The sequence below is a fragment of the Acanthopagrus latus genome, chromosome 2, assembly GCF_904848185.1.
Source record: "Acanthopagrus latus isolate v.2019 chromosome 2, fAcaLat1.1, whole genome shotgun sequence".
NCBI lineage: Eukaryota > Metazoa > Chordata > Actinopteri > Spariformes > Sparidae > Acanthopagrus > Acanthopagrus latus.
Window position 1 is genome coordinate 12,368,795 of NC_051040.1, and position 20,432 is coordinate 12,389,226.

The 20,432-nt window shown below is 43.1% G+C and overlaps 1 protein-coding gene across 8 annotated transcripts in view; it reads left to right on the top strand.

The window, feature by feature from the left end:
• Window positions 1-20,432, top strand: part of schip1 (schwannomin interacting protein 1) — a 233,451-nt gene that overhangs the window by 207,276 nt on the left and 5,743 nt on the right. For 7 of the 8 annotated variants that reach the window (XM_037083804.1, XM_037083815.1, XM_037083824.1 and 4 more), the window contains 3 exons: window positions 11,978-12,096; window positions 14,941-15,058; window positions 15,625-15,822. In XM_037083804.1, the coding sequence (XP_036939699.1) occupies window positions 11,978-12,096; window positions 14,941-15,058; window positions 15,625-15,822 (435 nt within the window). Of the gene's footprint in view, window positions 1-3,731; window positions 4,104-11,977; window positions 12,097-14,940; window positions 15,059-15,624; window positions 15,823-20,432 lie in introns of those variants that run through there. The other variant, XM_037083859.1, reaches the window with a different exon arrangement.

A 20,432-nucleotide genomic window follows, 5' to 3' on the forward strand; every position in this document is an offset into this window, starting at 1 on the left:
CAGGGCAATGTGAACATGCCTGCAGAGGGATGTAGCTAACTTGATGGAATATCACTGACAATGGTAAGGGCTCTCCCTTCGGTGACATATTGTAAACAATGCACTGAATGTGTTCTAAAGGTGCAAATGGAGATATTCAAGTCATTTTAAGTCTGGCCACAGTACACAGGACATTTCATGTATATTTGTATAGACTGTTGAAAATGATTGTGAATAAATAGATGGAGATATTGTTTTTTTGGCCAGGGTGCCCGTCCCTAGCTGAGCTAAAAAAGAGTGCATCACGAGAGTAGGTATCAGACATATGCATGCTCACACACACACACACACACACAGACGGACACACACGCCCTCACAGCGCCATTGGCCTTGGATCCCAGGCTTACAGGAGGTGCCAGGAACCCTCTCTCCCACAGTCACCCTCTGTTCACTTGGAACAATAAGCCATTCTGCGTGTGTGTGTGTGTGTGTGTGTGTCTCTCTCTCGTTCGCCCGCTCTCTCAGCTGACCCCACAGTCAAGCGTCACTCTTATTAACCTGAGTGTGTGTGTCTCACAGATGAAGCTAGGACTGCCCCCAGTCTGTGCCCTTGAACTGAGATTGAAGTCATGTTTTTGTGCACATTTGCCAGTGTGTGTGTGTGAGTGCTCGTACATCCCCACTGCCAGCTTCTCGTGCATTAGTAACGCAGGTACGCCCTCCCTCTTGGCCTCCTGTATCCCATTTGAATCGGCAGCACTGACTTCACCTTCACCATGAAGTCAGCCTCAGTAATGAAGCAGAGAAGCATCGGGGCGGCCCCACCCTTCAGCCCCAAACAGGCCACTCTCGCTCACAACTACCAGCAGTTTTATTGGCCTGTGTGTGTGTGTGTGTGTGTGTGTGTGTGTGTGTGTGTGTGTGTGTGTGTGTGTGTGTGTGTGTGTGTGTGTGTGTGCGCGCGTCCTGTCTGCATTGTCGCCCAGCAGCATCAGTCCAGTGTTGGTGGATTCAGGAGACAGCCAGACAATTCGCTGTGCTCTACCCATAATCCTCAGGGATCAACGCTGAATCAACCCCACTTCCTATTTTGCTCATTTAACCCTTCTGTGTGTCTGTGTGTGCGTTCGCTCCAGTGCACTTTGATGTTATCATGCAAATGCATCATTCCCCCACAGTCTTCATCCGTGATTCTCTCCTCTCGTGTTATTCTCGTCTTCTTTCCGTCTCTCTCTGCAGAGTAACAGATGAGCGTGACTCATGTTCATCAGTATCAGTTGGCGTTCTCTCTCCTCTCGTCTCTCTTGTATACCCCTTTGTCCTTTGCTGGCTATTTTATTTCTCATCTGATACCGCTGTCTTCCCGTTAGATCTCTGACTATTTAGTATGATTCATCCTGTGCATCAGCCTGCAGGTGGAGGTTTGATGCTTCAAAGAGACGAGAAACTTTTAACTTTTAACAAGATTTAGCTCTAAAGTCTTAAGTGATTTGTGTTAATCCGAGGCTTATAACAGTGCTATAGTTTCAGTTTGGTGTAGTTATATTTCCAGGAGGGCTGAAACTAACCATCACTTTCATTTGCTATGGATTTGCTGACTATTAATTGTTAGTCATTATATTTTCTGAAAAATGCCGATCACAATTTCCCAGAGCCCAAATTACCATTGTCGAATTGCTTAATTTGTCCAACCAACAGTCTAAAACCAAAGACTGACATTCTATAATTGATACTAAAAGACAAAAAAGCACAGAAAAGTCTAGTTACTTGATCGATATTGTGTATTTGTTATTCCAGCCGTAAGTGTTTGTGCACTGACTAAACAGAGCTTTTAACTGTTGAAAAACAGGGGAGCAATTTGCAAAGCTAGCTGCTCAAAAAATGCAAAAATGAATAATTCTTTACATTTAGGAAAACAAAACAAACTCATGAAATGCATCAGAGTCAGAGACACAAACTGACTGCATAAGAATTACATCAGTAAAAGTCTAAAATGAGCAAAATGAGGCTTTAGATTAGGAAGAAATCTCATCAGAGAATAATTAAAGACTAAAGATCTGGCCATTTCTAAAAAATAATGGATGGAGACGCTGATTAAATCCAATGCAGAAGTGCCTTTAACATGCATTCTTGCTAATGGCCAGCAGGGGGCTTATCCACTGATTGCGACAAGACAAGAAGTCTGATTGTATATAAGCTTATGTGAAAATGTCCCTACTACTCTTTTGAATTAAGATGATAAAACAGGACGTAGGGCGCAGCTACATTGTCGTTAACAAGCTGCTACCATCAGTCAGGGAAGAAGCAGTTCATGTACTCTTCAGCTCAACTTTCTTGTCCAAATGTGGTTGTTTAATGGCTGAAAAAAAGCACATCATGCCAAACTTGGTGCATTAAAGCTGTAGTCCACAAATGAGTCAATGAGTGGCTTTAGACTTGCTGCTACCGAGACATATGCAAAAAGTACTGAGCCCACTGTTTTTGTAGTTGTAAACACTAATTCACTCAGTTTTACTTCTTCTTTATCTTCTTTTACTTCTCAAATATGAGGATTCTCAGTTTTATATCCTCTTGATTGGTTTGTCTTTGGGTTTGGACTGTTAGTCAGACAAAAAAAAGCAATTTGAAGATATCCCAGTGTGGCTCTGGGTAATATTGACAGTTACTTTCCTCCCATTTCACAGGCAATTAAGCAGTTAAACAAAAAAATAATCAGCTGGTTATTCACAAAACTAGAGAAAAAAATCCTGAATGTGCATTCGATTCAATCATTACACAGTAATGGTTCATATGAATTATGACGATAATGGTTTTCCACATTCATGTCATGCCTACAATTTCTCTGTGCAACCTCTTCATGGTTTGTGTGTTGGTGTGAAGTCATGTTACCCTGCGGTGTGGTTCTGGGGCCGTATGTGGACATAATTTTCTGTCTGGGCGGGTGATGACAAATATGTGAGTCACGGGTCGATAGCGTCTCGCTAAGATGAGATCATTACACACCGTGGAGAGCTCAGATTGAAAATGTAAGTCACTGATACAAAGCAGAAGCAATCTCTGTGTGCGTGAGCGAGCGGGGGCGAGTGACTGTGTGCGAGCATGAGGGTTTGTGTGCCAGACTAATGGTCCATTGTGCTCCGTCAGGGTTTATTTAGCTGGCCGGGGCTGTGGGGCTGCTGGCTTTGGAGTCCAGACGGGGCTCTATTTTTACCTTAGCAGGAAAAGAGGGCACACTGCCTCCTCTGTTACATAAACGCACACACTTTTGCATTCATTTTGCCACAAATATGTAGTCTAATGTAGATTTTAAGTGATTCTCCTTCAGAAACGTACGCAGTCGTCAGCTAGTTCCGATAAGAGGCGGCTAGGAAGCTGAAAAATGAAAGAATCAGAATGGAGTCCTTGGCGCAACAGGGAGAGTAAATATAGACGGTGAGAGATAGAGTCCACACACACACATGGTCACACACAATGTTGCCATAAACACACACACACACACACACACACACACACACACACACACACACACTGTGGCTATCCCATGGTTGAGGTGTCTCCTTCCAAACTGGTCACGAGCAGCTGCCGTCCTCACGTCAGGGTGTGAAAACGGGAAAAAAAAAAACACCAGTGTGAGTTTCTCCCTCTCCCTCAGTTTTGCTCTCCCTGGCTGTGAGAGGCCGCCCTGACCAGAGGGTGGAAGGTAGGGAGGGTCTAAAGGGGCCTTACCTCTGACCATTGTGCTTTCATGGTCCTGTGGGAGAGGCCGAGCCACAGAGGAAACCTGTAGGAGAGAGAGTGGAGCGTTCAGAGAGAGAGACAGTGTCACAACATGTAAGGAGAAAGTCGAAGAAGAAGCCACCAGTAGAGGAGTTTTGGTTTTTTTTTTTCCTCATGTCAGATAATGGCGGGCGTGAGTTGGCCGAGAATATGATGAGCACTGACTGGACTCAGGCAGGAGTCGGTCTGGACTAAACCTACTGAGTGGAGAGTGGAGTGGAAAAGACAGGAAGACCAGGAGGGAGGGAAGGATGAGGGAGGCGTTGGATAATATGGATGGATGTGGTGGAATGGATGATGTCATCAGGCAGACATCCAGCCTCTACCTCAGTGATGACTACAAGGAGGTAAAGGGCCAGGCCGTGTTTGTGTGTGTCTTACTCCAGCACTTATAAGTCATTTTTCATCACTGAAACTAATGCATCCCGAGGGCTGCTGGAAAAATCTGTGTGGTGAGAGTCGGAAAACATATACATGTGACTATGTTGATGGTTTTCTCCTCTTGGTGCCTGCCAAGAATGGAAACACACACACAACCAGCTACTTTTGCTGTGTTTTGTCAAAGGAATAGTTTGAGGTTTTTGGAAATACATGTATTCTCTTTTTTGCCGAGAATTAGAATCATGTCTGTAAGCTAAACATGAAGCTACAACAAGCCGCGGATTATCCTAGCTTAGCACTGAAACAGCTAGCTTGGCTGCGTCTAGAGATAGCGACATCTTGAAAAAAAAATGTAAATGTTAAATCTAGTTTGTCTAACCCATACAGAAGTGTTGAAATGACAAGTTGTGTTGGGTTATGTGCTACACTCTTTCGTGGCGGGGTGCAGTGACTAGAAACCTTCAGGAAGTCACTGCTCCCTGCCAAGAAACAGTCCAGGCCGTAACCCACCTCGGCTCGGAAAAGTTTAATTTTTACACTTTCTTTGGTTGTTTCCCCTTGATTCCAGTCTTTATGCTAAGCTACGCTAAGTGCCACCTGCCTCCAGCTGCAAACAGAAACACATAAACACGACAGTGCTGTCCATCTTCTCATCCAACCCTCAAGAAAAAACAAATAACCACATCTCTCCATGTTCCTTTAATGGGGTTTTGGCTTGTTGTGTGTGACACCGCCCAAAGACTGAGGCTGACGTAATGCCTGAAGTTTGGGCATTAAAGTGCTTGGATATTTGGGGCAGAGCTATGACATAATGGCATGAGCAACCAGGCTTTTATCCTCAAATCTGCTGCATTCTTTGGCAGATAAAGCAGATTCCTCCCCTGAATCTTTAGCAACAAATCCATAGTCTGCCCTTTCTCGCAGAGAGAGCTCAAATGTCACTCGGAGACCCATTGTCCTGTCTAAACCCGCTTCATGCTCCCCATCTCTCCTCCCTCCCTTTGTCATTCTGCCCCTTGTCCTTTTTCTTTCTTTTATCCCACCATAACCCTCCCCCACCTCTTTTAACCAGGACACACACACACACACACACACTCATATACAGCCCCTATACCTCTTGCTGAGTTGTTCTCCCCCAGTCTGAGTGACAGGAGCAGCCTTGCACTGACCTGAGGGTGAACTGTATGAGGGGTCAGAGGTCGGGTTTCTTATCTGGGATGGAATGCTGCACCGCCAAGACAGAAAGGTCTCCGATAGCACGAATACGGGAGACGCTCTTGACACGCTTATACATCTTTAGCCTCCACAGGATGTAGACTTTAAGTGTGCATACTTTAAGGACTAGTCAGATATTTGGGGGAAATCTGTTTATTCACTTTGTTGCTGAGCGTTACATGAGAAGATTGGTTTCACCCTCATGCTTGTAAGTTAATGGAGACATTAGCTTAGCTTAATTATGTAGACTGAAAGCAGGGGAAAACAACCTGCCTGGCTTTGTCTGCCGCCACCGTTCTGGTGTCTTGTTGTCACAGTGAGGTTAGTGAGTCACCTCCAGACGGTCGCTGCACCCAGCCGAGACATAGCGTGCACCTAATCCCCCAGAACACCACTAACTGTTGTTTTATGCCTCTCCATTTGTAAAAGATTGACAAATAAGATATGACATGTCCTACATTATATTCTGTTGCATCTCTATATTCATTCAAACTTCCCATCCATTACTTAATCATATCATATATTAGTCTGGTGTTTGCTGTTTAACCAGACTTATTGAGTCTCACTCTCATGTTACCTGTAATTTTGTCTTCAAGTGCTCATGTCTAGTTTCTATTTTGTTTTCTTTTCATATTTGTTGTGTTTTTTTATGCCTTTTACAATGATTTGCTTTAGTTTCTATATTTAATACTACTTATTTCTGCCAATGTGCTTCTGCAGCAACCAAACATGTTTCCATTTGGTCGATAAAAGTTTAATTTATCCTAATTCTTGAGCTAAAAGGTCACACTAATAACATTTTTATATATATATATATAACACAGAGCTTGTAGAAAGGTGCAGGATAAAAGTTTATCTTCATCTTATCTTATCTGCTGCTGGCTCAAGTTACATATTTTCATCGCACAGCGATCAGATATCAGACATCAATACTCTCATTTCAGGCTTGCCAAGAAAATGAATATATGTATTTCCCAAAATGTCTGAATATTTCTTTAAATACTCTGACTTCAGATGATATTTTCAGAGGAATGCATAAGTAGAGGCAGTTTCAGTCGAATCTTAAGTATTCAAGAACATCTGCGAGGCTAAGGCACAGTCAAAACACACACACACACACAAACACAGAAGACACAGTGACCTTGTATTTGTTTGTAGAGCTGTGAGCTCAGCAGCAGCTCACTGTCAGGCCTGGAATACACATCAGAGTGAAGCTGTCCCGCTTCTTCCAAACACACATGTCGAGCTTATTTCGGCCGTTACTCACAAGACCCGGTGTTTTCATGTGTGTCTGTGAGAGTGTGTGTGTGTGTGTCTGTGAACAGTGGGTTCTTGTCTCCAGCCGAGGAGGGAAGAGAGGTATCGGCCGGTGAAAAGCCTCCATTGTGCATAAAAAAGGGGAAAGCACTTAGTGAGGAATGGAAGATTTTTTTTTTTTTTTTTTTGCAAATTTAGAGACAGTAAAGAGGCTAAAAGTTCAACTGGAATCAGAAAACTGCAGGCATGCCGACACACACACATTTATACACATCTCAGATTGTAACCACTAAACCATTTCTGAGAGCCAGCAATCTGAGGGAGGGAGAAGGAGGAAGCTCTTTGTTAGCGCAGATAATTAAATTCATCTCCCCTCCTCTAATATAGATTTTCAGGGAAGATTTGAGGGCTCAAAACAAGCACCCTGTCGTTCCAAGGCCGAGGCTAAATCACCCTCTGGGCCTGCCGATGAATGGTTGTAGTGCAGGGCGGAGGGGGAAAATGTCTTTGTCAATGAGGGTTTCTCAGCGGAGGAAATTGCTTGGTGAATTCGAGGAAAAACACAAATTAGCCCAATTGTGCGCCTCCCAATCTAATTTGGACGGTGACGACTGCCGCGCTCAAGGCCAGGAAATAAGGGAGGTGGTTAGGGCTGTCACTCAATCTCCATCTCTCTGTTCCGCTCTCCCACGCGCTCCTTAAAAATGTTAATGAAATGGATCCAGCAATTTTCCATGTCATCATCATGTGGAAACAGGCATGTGGATAATTTGCCATCTCAGGATTTTTGGAGGACTTCAAGTGGGAGAACCGCATAAAGGTTACAATGTCGTCTTATTCGCGAGGAATTCGAGTGAGGGAGCCAATCAGACGAGCTGAAAGTTCTTTTTGTTTTGTTTTTCCAGCCTTTTTGGCCCCGCAAGGATTGCATTTCATTCACCCAAAACTACATTTGAAAAAGTCACACCTAGTATAAAGGAGCAAAAAGCAATCAGGAGCTGTGAACATGATGGGGATTTGAGTGCTTCCTGCTTTCAGGGAGATTCAGAAAGTTCATTTACTTTACTTCCAATTAAGTGTGTTTTTGAGGCATCACTTCAAATTTAAAAGGTAGAAGATGAGCTATTGGTGTGGAGGATACAGGGTTCTTGTGGAAAAGGAAGGAGAAGCAGCAGCGGCGTGTGTTTACTGCCCGTTTCGCACCTCCACCTCTCAGTGGCGTATTCCACACCTCTGTAAATGCTTTACGGGGCACATGTGACGACTCTTTTAACACACAAACACACACACACACACACAACAGAAACATCCCACATAACAGGTGTTTGCACAAAGACAGGAAGTTGTGTTTTCAGGCAGGTGTGGGGTGTGATCAACCTATGGCGAGCGCTGCTTTAGAGAGAATTCAGTGTGCTACAGTTGAATTCACATGTAAGTGCCTCCTGATCACAGCTACAGTCAGTTCTCGTAACTGAGTTTGTAAGAGTGAGATTGTGATGAAGCCTTAAGTTGATTCATTGACTAGATGATAGACGGAAAATTACTTGCCAGCTATTTTGGTCAGGGCTGCGCATACGGATTGTTTTTTCATCGATCAATCTAGCAATCTAATGGCAGTTGTCGACTAATTTTGAGAATTATTTTGTTTTTTCTCAAGTACGAAAGCTTCCTCAGTGAGAGGGTTTGCTGCTTTTCTCCTGTTTTCTGTAACTGTATTTTGGATGTTTGCTAAATGAAACTTTTGGGGTGAAAATTGATTAAATATATACCAAACAAAGGCTCTTATCACCAAATGGGCACATATGAATTCACAACCACCCCAGAGTTATTAATCAAAAAACAAAAAAAAACAACCACTGAATATCAACATTTTCAATAAATGTCATCATGTTGTTTCTAAGTACATGTTTATGAAGTTTTGAATCAAAGATTAAATCCAGATTGGTCAGATGTCACGTACACCTCCTCTGTACGTCACCAGTGGCTGTGTTGCTGGAGTGTCTCCTTGTGTGTCCGTGTTTATGTAACTCACAAATATCTAAACATAGTCACGCTGTAGTTTGTCCTTGAGGGCTGATGAGCTTACCAGTGGCTGTATATGAGATGTTTTTCCTCTGAAATCATCGCAGCAGCATATGCTCCGTGTTCCGCCCCATATATTTAAACAGCCTTCAACTCTGATCACTGGACGTAAACGACAAAATGTTAGCAGAGACTGTCTCACGCTGTTTATGGCCCGGTGATAGCAGTTATTTTTTTTTATTGGGCTACTGTTCAGTAGGGTTTGGACAAAATATTGATACAGCAGTGTGTCATATTGTTTTATGTTGCAGTCGATTATTAATACACTGGCACCAAATATTGCTATTTGTATGAAAACATGCAGGCGCTGAACAGATTCAACTGACAATTGACCATTTTTAATACATGGTTTCATCTCAGTTGATGTCAAATATCCTTCCTGCACCTGTTTCAAATTAAAAGCCATCTAGCCTTTCAGTGGACAGAAACTGTTTATTTCTTAACAATTATTGTGCAACATTATCAGGAGCATGTTGTGGGAAATTCATTGAACCTGAAAGGTATTCGTATGGTCGTTTCACTCAGCTGAAGTCTTATTTTATTAATTGTCTTGATGTTAAACTTTAGAGGAAGGCAAGCGTATTCACAGTTGTCCTGATGGACTGTACCGCTGCTAAGGTTCCTCTTGGGAGGTGCCGATTTTCAGGCAACATGAACTTATTTACCATCGATCTTGTCCTTAGCTTTATATCAGACAGTTTTGAACATTTTTTTAAATTCGCCCAATCGTACTAGTTATCATGTGCAACGTATCGTGAATCGTCCTGTACTGTCTGGTATCATATCATAACGTGACTTCTCTGTGGTTGCCACCCTCGCTCTTCTTATTCTTGAGCAAACAAGTTGTGATGGCTGGCTGAACCCTGATCATCTCCTCCAGCAGAGAGCGTGTGCAGTCTTGCATGATCAAACTCTTGAGCTGTAAAGTTAGCGGTGATTTGATTACTCAGCATTCTTGAAGCAAAATTTCCCCTTTGCCCCCCTGAATGTCTCAGGTTTCCGTTCCACCTGGACCTCACTGCAACCCCCATGTTGGTGTTTTCCCAGCCCCTCGCCGCATGGGACTGGGGGGGGGGGGGTTTCAAACGGTCCACGATGCTCAGCGAACCTGCTGCCTCTTGTTTTCATCTGTTCTGTGTAGGAACTTGACTGACAGCATGTCAGCTGCATTGTAGTCAGACTTGTATGAGTGATGTACATAAATCCACGGCTGCACTGGACCACGCAGGCTGCCGTTGCGCCTTTGAAGCACCGAACTGAAACTCTCAAGTGTTTTCATCTTCACACACCGGGCTATCTTTCAAACACACACACACACACACACACACACACACACACACACACACACACACACCAGCAGTGCCAGGTCGACCGCTGTATGTGCCAGTGTGCGTGCTGGCATCGTCAAGTGCGTCCTGCGGGTTCTTGTGTGGAGTGGGATTATGTTAATTTGTCCTTGGTGGAGGCACTCTCACCAACGCCTGCACACAATTGTCAGGAGGGACGGACAGAGAGGGAGGACAGGACGGAGCCAGGGAGTCGAGAAAACGAGTGGGAGAGAGGTGAATCTGTGATAAGCAATTTGGAGAGGGACGAGGGAGAATGAGCAGCAGGGAGAGGGCTCAGTGGAAGAAAAGGAGAGGCCTGAGGCTGATGGAGAAAAGAGGAGATGGAAGGAGATGAGGGGAATTGGGGATGATGAGGAAGAGAGAGCAGGATAAACGAGTGGAGAGGTTGAATCGGTGGGGAGAGAGGAACAGAGATAGATGGGAAAGGTGGGAGATAATGGAAGATAGACAGATCCAATAAGGAGGGCAAAGAGTTTACACTCGAGGGCAACACCCCTGTCCGTGTGTGCTCATCCCCTTCACACTTTGATTCTTCTTTTGTTTTGTTGTCATTTTTCCCTTTTATTAATTGTGACATGCGGAACCTTGCTGCTTGTCATCCCCCTTCTCTCACCCATTTCCATTTTCTGGCTTCCAGCGTGTTTTCCACCTCCACACAACCAACTTTGCACTCAGAACATTTTCTTAAGCTGTCTGATGACGTGAAACACTCACAAGTTGCAAACATGTGATTCCCTTTGATCACAAGGTTTTAAAAATGTGGTTTTATAATCTTTTTATTTCACTTCACCAGGAATAATCCCACTGAGATTCAGAATGAATATTTATAATTATTTCTGAATTACTAGAACATCTAGTAATCAGGTTTAAGGTGTGTTTGTAGGTCTGAGGAATGGTGTTCATAATTCATCCACATGGCTGAAGGTTGCTGCTGCTGGTGACAGAGAAAACAAATAAGGAGGCAGTTCCTGCAGTAAAGTCTTATTATGTCTCACACCATGTAAAGCTGTCTGTTCTAAACTTTGCAGAAGCACTGCAGCGTGTAGGCCGACCCTCTGTGTGAGGCAGACTTCAGACTTTTTGCGCAAAGGCTCTCAAGGACCATGAAGAGTCCTTCATCAGTCCCAAAAATCTGGGCTCTCATGCTTGTGTGGCATGTTCAAAAACCTGCTACAGAGAATTTAAACTCTGAGTCACTCATTAGTTGTTTTCACCTCAGTTGGATGTGTTTACCTGCTATGGGGACTGCTGCGTGTGCGCGAGTGTGTGTGTGTGTGAGAGAGACAGGGAGTGTGTGTGAAGTGCTGCCAAAGCTGAAGCTGCACTGAGTTAGGAATTCAGGATTGGGATGCGGCCAAGTGAGAGCTACTGTGGAATCGTGTGATGAGGGGATTCTTGCAGATTTAAACATGCATGAAACAGCTATTAGTGTTTCTTCCCCATGGAGTTTACCATACATACACCTAATCCTGCGTGAGTCCTGCAGTAGAGGATCTGTTTCGGGTCTGGGTATCGGTTGGTTGTTCTCTGAGACAACAGCACCCCCTGCTTGTGGACACTGGTAACGGCAACTTGCAGTGATCCCTATACTTAGCTGTTTCTGGCACTTTTTCCCCTCACTTCGGCTGACTCCACACTCTGCATCAGGGCTTGTTAGGATGACACTGAACCTCCAGCTGCAAATTAAGATGAAGCCGCTGCTAATAATAAACTTGCAACTGTGATCTGAGGTGTCAGAAAGTGCCCCGGGGCGGTGGCTGCACTTTTGTCTCTGCATACATGCAGTGAGGTAGGTGAGGTAGCATGCCAGAAAACTATACATAACAATGACCGTCCAACCTGCTGAAGAGGAAGACACCTGACCACTGACCTCATTGTGAAAGTCTTCAGAAAGGTCGTCAAATGGTTATCTGATCTTGTCAATTCTTCTATTGCAGGCCCAAAAGAATGAGAGGGAGTCGATCAGGCAGAAGTTGGCCCTGGGCAGTTTCTTTGACGATGGGCCGGGCATCTACACCAGCTGCAGCAAGAGCGGCAAACCCAGCCTGTCCTCGCGGTAAGACCTTCGAACCTCTGTCTCATTAATTCATTCTTTTTGTTCTATTTTTGTTTTGGAAACCTCGTAACCCTCCGAAAAATGGGTGCACTGAAAAGGTTAGTCTGTACAGAGTTGAGAGCGGTGGCTCAAAGTCTAAAGGACGTGAATTTCAGCAGTCTGTATGAGTGTTAAAAAAAAAATCCCAAAAGGGTTTAAATTTGAAAGTGCAGATTTACTGTCATGGCTACCGGTAAAAGAAAGGAAGAATGACAGGAAGAAGAGAGGATTTGTGCAGTCAGCCCATGTGGCTCTCACTTCCCAAAAGACACACACACACACACACACACACACACACATAAACACACACTGCTACCACCTCCTACACTGCACCTTACTGGAACTATGTTCTATAAACACTTGCTCTTTGTATTCCTGTGATCTGTGTCACGTGGATTTCTAAATATTGCTGCAACAGATCGATGACTGGCTGTGATGCACTGATGGTGTCAGGGGAAAGGTAAAATGGCAGTTCTGTGTGACTATACAAGCGGATTTTTTGAGGCCAGTATTTGAGTACTGAAAGTCTAATAATCTTCTAACAATTTCTATGAGGATCCCTTAAATTATTTCTCAGAAGAAGAAGCAAAAGTACCAGGAAAAGTAATGCATGCACGCCAACTCCAAGTCATATGATGTGTTCAAAAACATTTCAGTCAGGGAGGCTCAGATTGTGCAATTCTGGACCAATACCAATGTTTTTGTTGTTGTTGTTGTTGTTCTTATTTATTCATTTCGTTGGAAACAAAGAAATCTTCATTACAAAAATGATATTTAACCAAATGTATTTATACAAACGTGTCAAAATACCTTTAGCATAACCACTGCTCACATGAAAACTAAATGCTTCAAAAACCATGTGAGCAGGCAGTAGAAATACCTACACAATGATTAGAATTGCAGAAAAACTCTCACAGTAAGTTGATTGTGGTGAATTTTCATTATCTGACATGATTGTGAACATCCTCACATGAGTGACTTGAGAAAGCTGACTTTTGACTGACAATTTTTCAATTAAAGAAACAGTGCTGTGTCCTTTCGGTCATGCAGTCAAATATTTGCTTCCTTACAAAATGTGAGGTTAAAGTGATTCCACTTTGTTTTAGTGGGTAAGATTAGATCATGTTATGAATCACAGTTATGCAGGACAGGATCATCATGACATTCAGTCGTCAGTTGAAAACATTTTTGCAGTTGCAACAGTTTTATTGGAGATGGAGTCAGGGCGCACTTGGTTCTTGTATAATTGATGCTGTTTTTTCAACAGTCTCACGCCTACGTGGTGTGCGTCTAGTTACGCCTCATCAATTTCTAAAGAAACCAAGATACAGTATGTTAATGTACTGAGACATTTAATTGGTAAGAGACAACAAATTCCTCGTATGTGTAAAATCGTACTTGGGAATAAAGCTTTTCTGATTCAGATAAACCCTTCGCACACTCCACATGTGGCCACACTCTCTCTAAATTTCCTCAGTTCTATTTCTGAGATTACTGTACTGCAGTTCCTTGATACTTATCAGCTTGCATATTTCCCCAGAGTAATGCTGAGATAGAGCACGATACGCTCATCCTGGCAGATATATCACTCAGGCTCTACGCTGCCAATGCTGTGGTCTAGATAAGGTAAAAGCTGAGACCAAGTCAAGGTCAGGACCTCACCAGTGTTAGTCCCACACTGACACACTTACAATAAAATGCAGAGCATGCAAACCACAGCTGCTATTTAGATCAATCTCAAAGACACCCACAGAGATTCCTCTTTGTTCACGTCATCATTCACCGCCTACTAGTTGTCTGTATGTAGATTAACTCAACCACGGAAGATCCTCACAGACAGCCGCGGCTTCCTCCCGTCTCCTGCGCTCACTTGCATAAAGTGTGTTTGTAGGGGGCCGTGGAGGGGTGGCAGCGGGTCATACTAGCAAACATTTTTAATTAGACATTATTCAAGTCAGTGGTTGCATTTCAAGCAGGAAGTTGTGCATCCGATCACAGTTGTGATGTTAACGAATAAATGAGAAAAAAAAAGTGATATCCACACGTTTTTTGTCTTCCTAGATCTGGAAATAAAATCCTCTTTGTTTGAGACTGAGACAGGGACATTCAAAAAGTGTTCTCAAGACCGATCTCAAGATCAAGAATGCGCTAAAGTAACACTATCAGCTGCTAGCAGTTAAAAAAAAGTTAGCAAGCACCCCCACAGTCCGTTACAGGAAAGTCAGGTCACTGGGAGGTTTTCGATGCTGCCTGTCCTGCAGCAAAGAGCAATCGATCACTCGGGTCCTGTTTTAATTGGGACTGATTAGATCTACGTTGTGTAACCAATCAGCCCTGTTTTTAATTACTGAATTGAATAGGCAGATTATTGATCCACAGTGGGCTGGCTCTGCACCTAGTGATGTTCACCCCCACTGGTCCCTGGCAGAGTGGATCAGACCTGACGTGGTCATCCTGGATCGATCCGTATTGGAAAAAAACCAAGAAGGGGCGATGATTAAAAACACAGGCCCGCTTTAATTCTCGAGAAGACGGCAGCTGGCAGGTGTTAGGATTTTTACTTCCGTTTCTCTTTGCTGTTCTCACTTTTTCTCTCTTTAACACAGAGGAGTGCAAACTCACAGCACTCGACATCCTTTACTGAGGCAAAGCACTTTGTTTGGGTCATTTATGTTAGCGGCAGTGCTGTTGAATTCACCGTTCATTTTGGCCAATTATTAGAAAGAGCTGTCACTGAACTGACTCGACTCGTATCTGCTTTTACACAAACAGTAACATGCCTGCCTTTTCTGTCTCCGTCTGCAGGCTGCAGAGCGGGATGAACCTACAGATCTGTTTTGTCAACGACAGCGGCAGCGATAAGGACAGTGATGCAGATGACAGCAAGACGGAGACAAGTCTGGACACACCTCTGTCCCCTATGGTATGGTAATTCGCCAGAATTCAAAGAATGGAAGACTTCAAAGTTAAAGTCAGTATGAAATGTGACATACGGGACTGACAGTGTGAAAGTGTAAAAGTGAGATTGAGACAGATCGAGAGCGAAAGTGGTGAAACGGGGGAGATATTCATTATGAATCAGAGCAGTATCTGACGGTATCTGATGGTATCTGGCGATTTAGATGCTCTATGAATGTCTTTGCTCACGTTTTCTGGCCTGTTAACCAATTCATTGGCAGCAAACGAGAGGTGAATTGGAATATGCTCGCCGTGGCCACGGATGACTGGCCACATTAACCTCCTGTCAGCCCGAGACACATTTAATAAAAAGACAGAATTATCATTTCTTTGCATGTTCATCCTCGCTCTGCTCACATCCCATGTGATGTATAATGACGATCCTGTCGGTGTGCAAAATCTACACACATAAATGTCAAGAATGCATAAACATTAGTCCTCTGACCTGGTCTTTATGATCTTCCTCCCTCATTTCCTGTTTCGCTCACTTTCTCCCTCATACGCTCTCTTTCCACCACATCCTCCCCGCAGTCCAAGCAGAGTTCGTCCTACTCGGACAGAGACACCACGGAGGATGACTCCGAGTCTCTGGAGGACATGGACTTCCTGAGTCGACAGAAGAAGCTGCAGGCGGAGGCGAAGCTGGCCCTGGCGATGGCCAAACCCATGGCCAAGATGCAGGTGGAGGTGGAGAAACAGAACCGCAAGAAGTCACCAGTGGCCGACCTGGTCAGTACCAGAATTACACAGTGATGACTGTGAAATTTGACAGCAATAAGCACAAGTTTTCCCCCACAAAGGAGGGAAAAACCTGGCTAATTTTCTGTATGACTCCAGTACTGTTTGACATTACAAAATTCCTGGAACTGGGAAGGCCTAGGACACGAGTTATATGGTTTCACACAGACGTGCTTGGCATGCAAACACGCCGAAAATAGATACACTCAAACCAAAAGATTCACTGATGTATAGAATATATAAGAATAGAATTAATGAATGAGGAAGACGGCATATTTGCCTTTTCAAACTTTTGCTTTTGCTTTCACATTAACAATGGGTCACATCACTGCTGTGTGAAAGGGTTTCTTGTAGGGACAATCTCACTCTGCTGTTTCCCAAACATCCTTGTACTCAACAGCTCATTGTTAAGCAAATGTTTCTTTTCTGGCTCACTCTCATCAATCTCACGTGTCATTAAAAAAAAACAACAGACGATTTAGCAACTACCTGCTGAGGAAAGTGGCAAAAGTTTCTTTACTCTGATTAGTTATTACAGTGTTTATATCGATATGTTGAGTAAAGGCCTGTGACATCAACAACCACATTCGCTGTCTATTAACTGTTGTTTCTCAGTGCCTTTATCTGCACATAAGCAATAAGCAAAATTACCTTTTTTAGTTGTAAAAACAATAGTAAACTTATTGGTGCACTGATAAACATAAATAAACTGATCATTTAGGGCAGAGTTTCTGAAATTAGCTTCTGTAATTGTAACTGAAGTAGAGCTCTGAAGATTAATCAGTTAAAGGTGCGACATGTGAGATTTTTAGTGAAAAAATTAGCTAGCTTGGTGGGAAGAAAAAACTATTTTGTTGCTGTTACGTCTATGTATTGTGTTGCAGACAACTTAAGTTAGCGTGCTAACCAGCTAGCTCCAGCCCATCTCGGTCTAAAGCCCCTTGTGCTGGCAGTGTAAACACCAACACTCCCTCCAGTCTGGACCACTAGCTGCACGGCTAAAGGGCAGCTACACTTTGCAGCAGTTAGCATTACTCTGGTGACATGCTGCCCCGCGCTTGTTTTGAGAATGAATTCAACAGGTCACCAGTTCTTACATACTGCACCTTTAATCGATGTTGAATTATCGGCAAACGTTTTTATAATCAATTAAGTTGGAGTGATTTGAATTGGTTAAAATGATCTGATTCCATCATGTTAGATATGAATATTTTCTGGTGATTGTACTCTTATACAACATAAAATTAAACATATCTTTTGATGATATGTCAAAAATTTGGAAATTTGACATCCTGGGCTTCTGGAAACACTGATTGACAAGTTTACCTATTTTTATATCGACATTTTTGGTAAGGTGACGCCCGCACGCTTACTGCATGCATGACATATTAATCACTTGGATCTTAGTAGAATCAAAACCTTGTGGCATGGAGAAGGTGTGCAGGCATGTTTTTCTTTTTAATCATAACCAATACCTCAACCACAAGGCAGTTCATTGCAACTTTATGGAACTGGCCTTTCGTGGAAACAAATCATGAAGTCACATTTTCACTCATCACCGTGAAGACGAGTAGGAAGAGCCACAAAATTTAATGTGCTGCAAAACAATATAACTTTTTGTCATTCACCTTTCAGGGTTTTAAAACAAAATGTCAGATATATCATCGTCCTTGTAACGGTTCATTAGTCAAAGTAGGTGAGAATAAATGGGTGGGTTGTGTTTTCCGAGCATGCGAGTATAATTTGGGAGCTGACTGGTTCACGGCGTGTTGTCATGACGTCACATTAAACCTCCCCCACCCCTCCTCCATGCCCACTCTTTCTCTGCCCCCATTTAGAGGAAGGAAGGTGATGACGACCCTGCTCATCACTATTTCATCCATTTTTATCTGCCTCACTGCCTTCTTGCGAGAGAGCTCACGCACACACTGACGCTCTCCCACATCCGCAGACACACTCACATACACAATATTTCCACCCGGACTTGCAGGCAGAACCATGTTACTTATTCAGAGAGGAGAAGGGCAGCTCCATCTATAATTCATACGCCAGAAAGCATCCACTTGAGTGTTTAGGGATGTAGCAGTGCTCAGCAGTCAGAAGACATCACTGTCACATCCGCACCGAACACACAGTGAATATTAAGATGTATTAAGGTTCCAGCCACCTGCCATGTCCACAACACAGGAGATGTATTAAACTGCAGAGGTTATATGTGCTACACGCTTCACTAGAAACAGGGATCCCTAACGAGGGGCTAATTCTGCAGTACATGGAAGGACCGTGGACCATGGAGGTAGTCGGCTAATTTGGATAAGAGGAGTTTAAAGGAGACACATTATGCTCAATTTCAAGTTCATAATTTTGTTTTGGGTTACTACTAGAACAGGTTTACATGCCTTAGTGCTCAAAAAAACATGATTTTCCTCATTCTGTCTAGTGCTGCAGGTCTGTATCCCCCCCTCTGTCTGAAACACTCTGTTTTAGCTCCTGTCTCTTTAAGGCCCCACCACTGGAATAACTAGACTGCTCTGATTGGTCAGCTCATAAACGCCTGAGCCAGCATCGCTTACAACCACTGAGCAGCTGTACTAAGTCAATTCTTAGCGCCAAACAAGCCGCCAGGCATAAATTACGCCAATGTGTGAAATAGTGACGTAGTATATAGTGTGTGTCACTAAGTCCAGGAACTGAAGGCGGGATGACTGACAGGGTGCATTTTTTCTGAGGGAGAGAGGAGTTTCTGTTGGTGCAAACTTTGACCTTTTTAACTCTCAAGATGTTTTACATGTACAAGACCATATATAACACACTGAAGGACAGGAAGAAAATGAAAAAGTATAATAGTTATCCTTCAAAGTAAGGCATAAATAGGTGAAGGAAGGTGTTAGTGAGTAGAAACTGAAACATTTTTAAATAGTCAACTAAGAGGGTAAATATTTGAAATAGTTACTGAATTCATGAACAGTCACACAAAATATTTCATTAAAAGAACAGAGTTCAAATCATTTCCTTAAAGTAATGGCTGATTAGTTGAAGTATTTGGCTGAAGGTAAAACATAAACAGGCAAAATGGTTAGCTGAGAGAAATTGATAAGCTGTTAACTAAAAATAATGGAGAAATAGTGAACATTTGCTAAAACTAATTTAATATTTACCTAAGATTAACAGAAAAACAGGTGAAATTGCTCAAACTGACGAATAATGGATCAAATAGTTAGCTAAAAGTAAATAAACAGTTAAGATAATTAGTTAAAAGTGGTGAATAAACAGTGAAAATTGTGTTAAATATATACTAAATTATAGATAAACAGGCAAAATAATTAGGTAAGAGTAATGAACGCTGATAATATTCCTCTAAAAGTAATGCTTTAATAGTTTTTCATCCACATTAAAATCATTTGAAATTAACACATTTGGATGATGTCACTGAAGGGGTATATGAGCTCATCTGAGACAGAAGTGGACAATCACTCTGCTGTAACTTTAATTCAGTTCCAACTAAAGCGGATCGTCCTCCCCGCTTGTCAAGGGCAAAGAATGGGAATTCGGCCAGCGCAGTAAGCCTGCATCCAAATGTCTGTCTGTGCACTGGGACTGTGGGTTTTTCCTAAATCTGTACAAACAATCAGTGAGAGAAAACAAGAGAGTCAATAAGAGAGAAAGAAGGGGGAGAGACATTTAGATTCTACTGGAAAAACCTCAATTCTCTCTTTAAACTTCATTCAAAGAAGCGTTCAGTTCCTCAATCTGATATTGAGTCATTGCTGGAGGTTTGTTGGCTGCTATTGAAAACTCGGAGCGTAATTTGTACACAGAAACTCACACTGTGGTCAGCTCTTACACCCGATCTGCAAACCTTTTCCCATCACCCACTCGCCATCACCACATCACATTTCTCTCTATGTCATCCTGAAGTAGCCCCCTCGTGTGCGTCTGGGCCAGGCAAAACTGAAAGTGACACATGGCGGCATCGGGTACAGTTGCATCAGTGCAAATGTGAAAGTGAAAGAGGGGTTAGAAACATTTGCAAGAAGAGACAGGCACACGCCAACGCACGCAAACACTTAGAGGTGTGGTAGAGAGAGAGAGAGAGAGAGAGAGAGAGAATTTTCTCACCTATCAGGGCCGAGGATGAAGAGGGCGAGAGAAAAGATCGTTGGAAGGAAAGAGAAAGAATGTCGACCGGCTGGATGAACAAAAAGCAAAATTATCTGCGCACACGCTTTGTGGTTTTGTCTGGTCTCGTGGCTGGAGGTCGGCCGAGAGCATGGCAGCACTGCCACCGTTTACACAAATGCAAAAGCCAACGGAAGCCGTGGAGATGTTTGAAAAGGCACATTAAAGGGCCCATTCACCTAAAAACCTCCTACCTGTAGAGCTAATAAAACAAGATGGCGCTTTGCTTGTGGTGCTCAAAACGTCCAAAAACACTGCTTTTGACAAACTCAACAGCAAATGTCTCTTTTCCGGAAACCACGACCATGTTTCTCAAGATAATTCTCAGACTTTAATGTAAGAAGTGTCATGTAGAAACTGCATCCTTTCTACCCAACAACATCCTTTCTAGCTGCACCGCTCCGGCTTGTTTGCATGTCTTT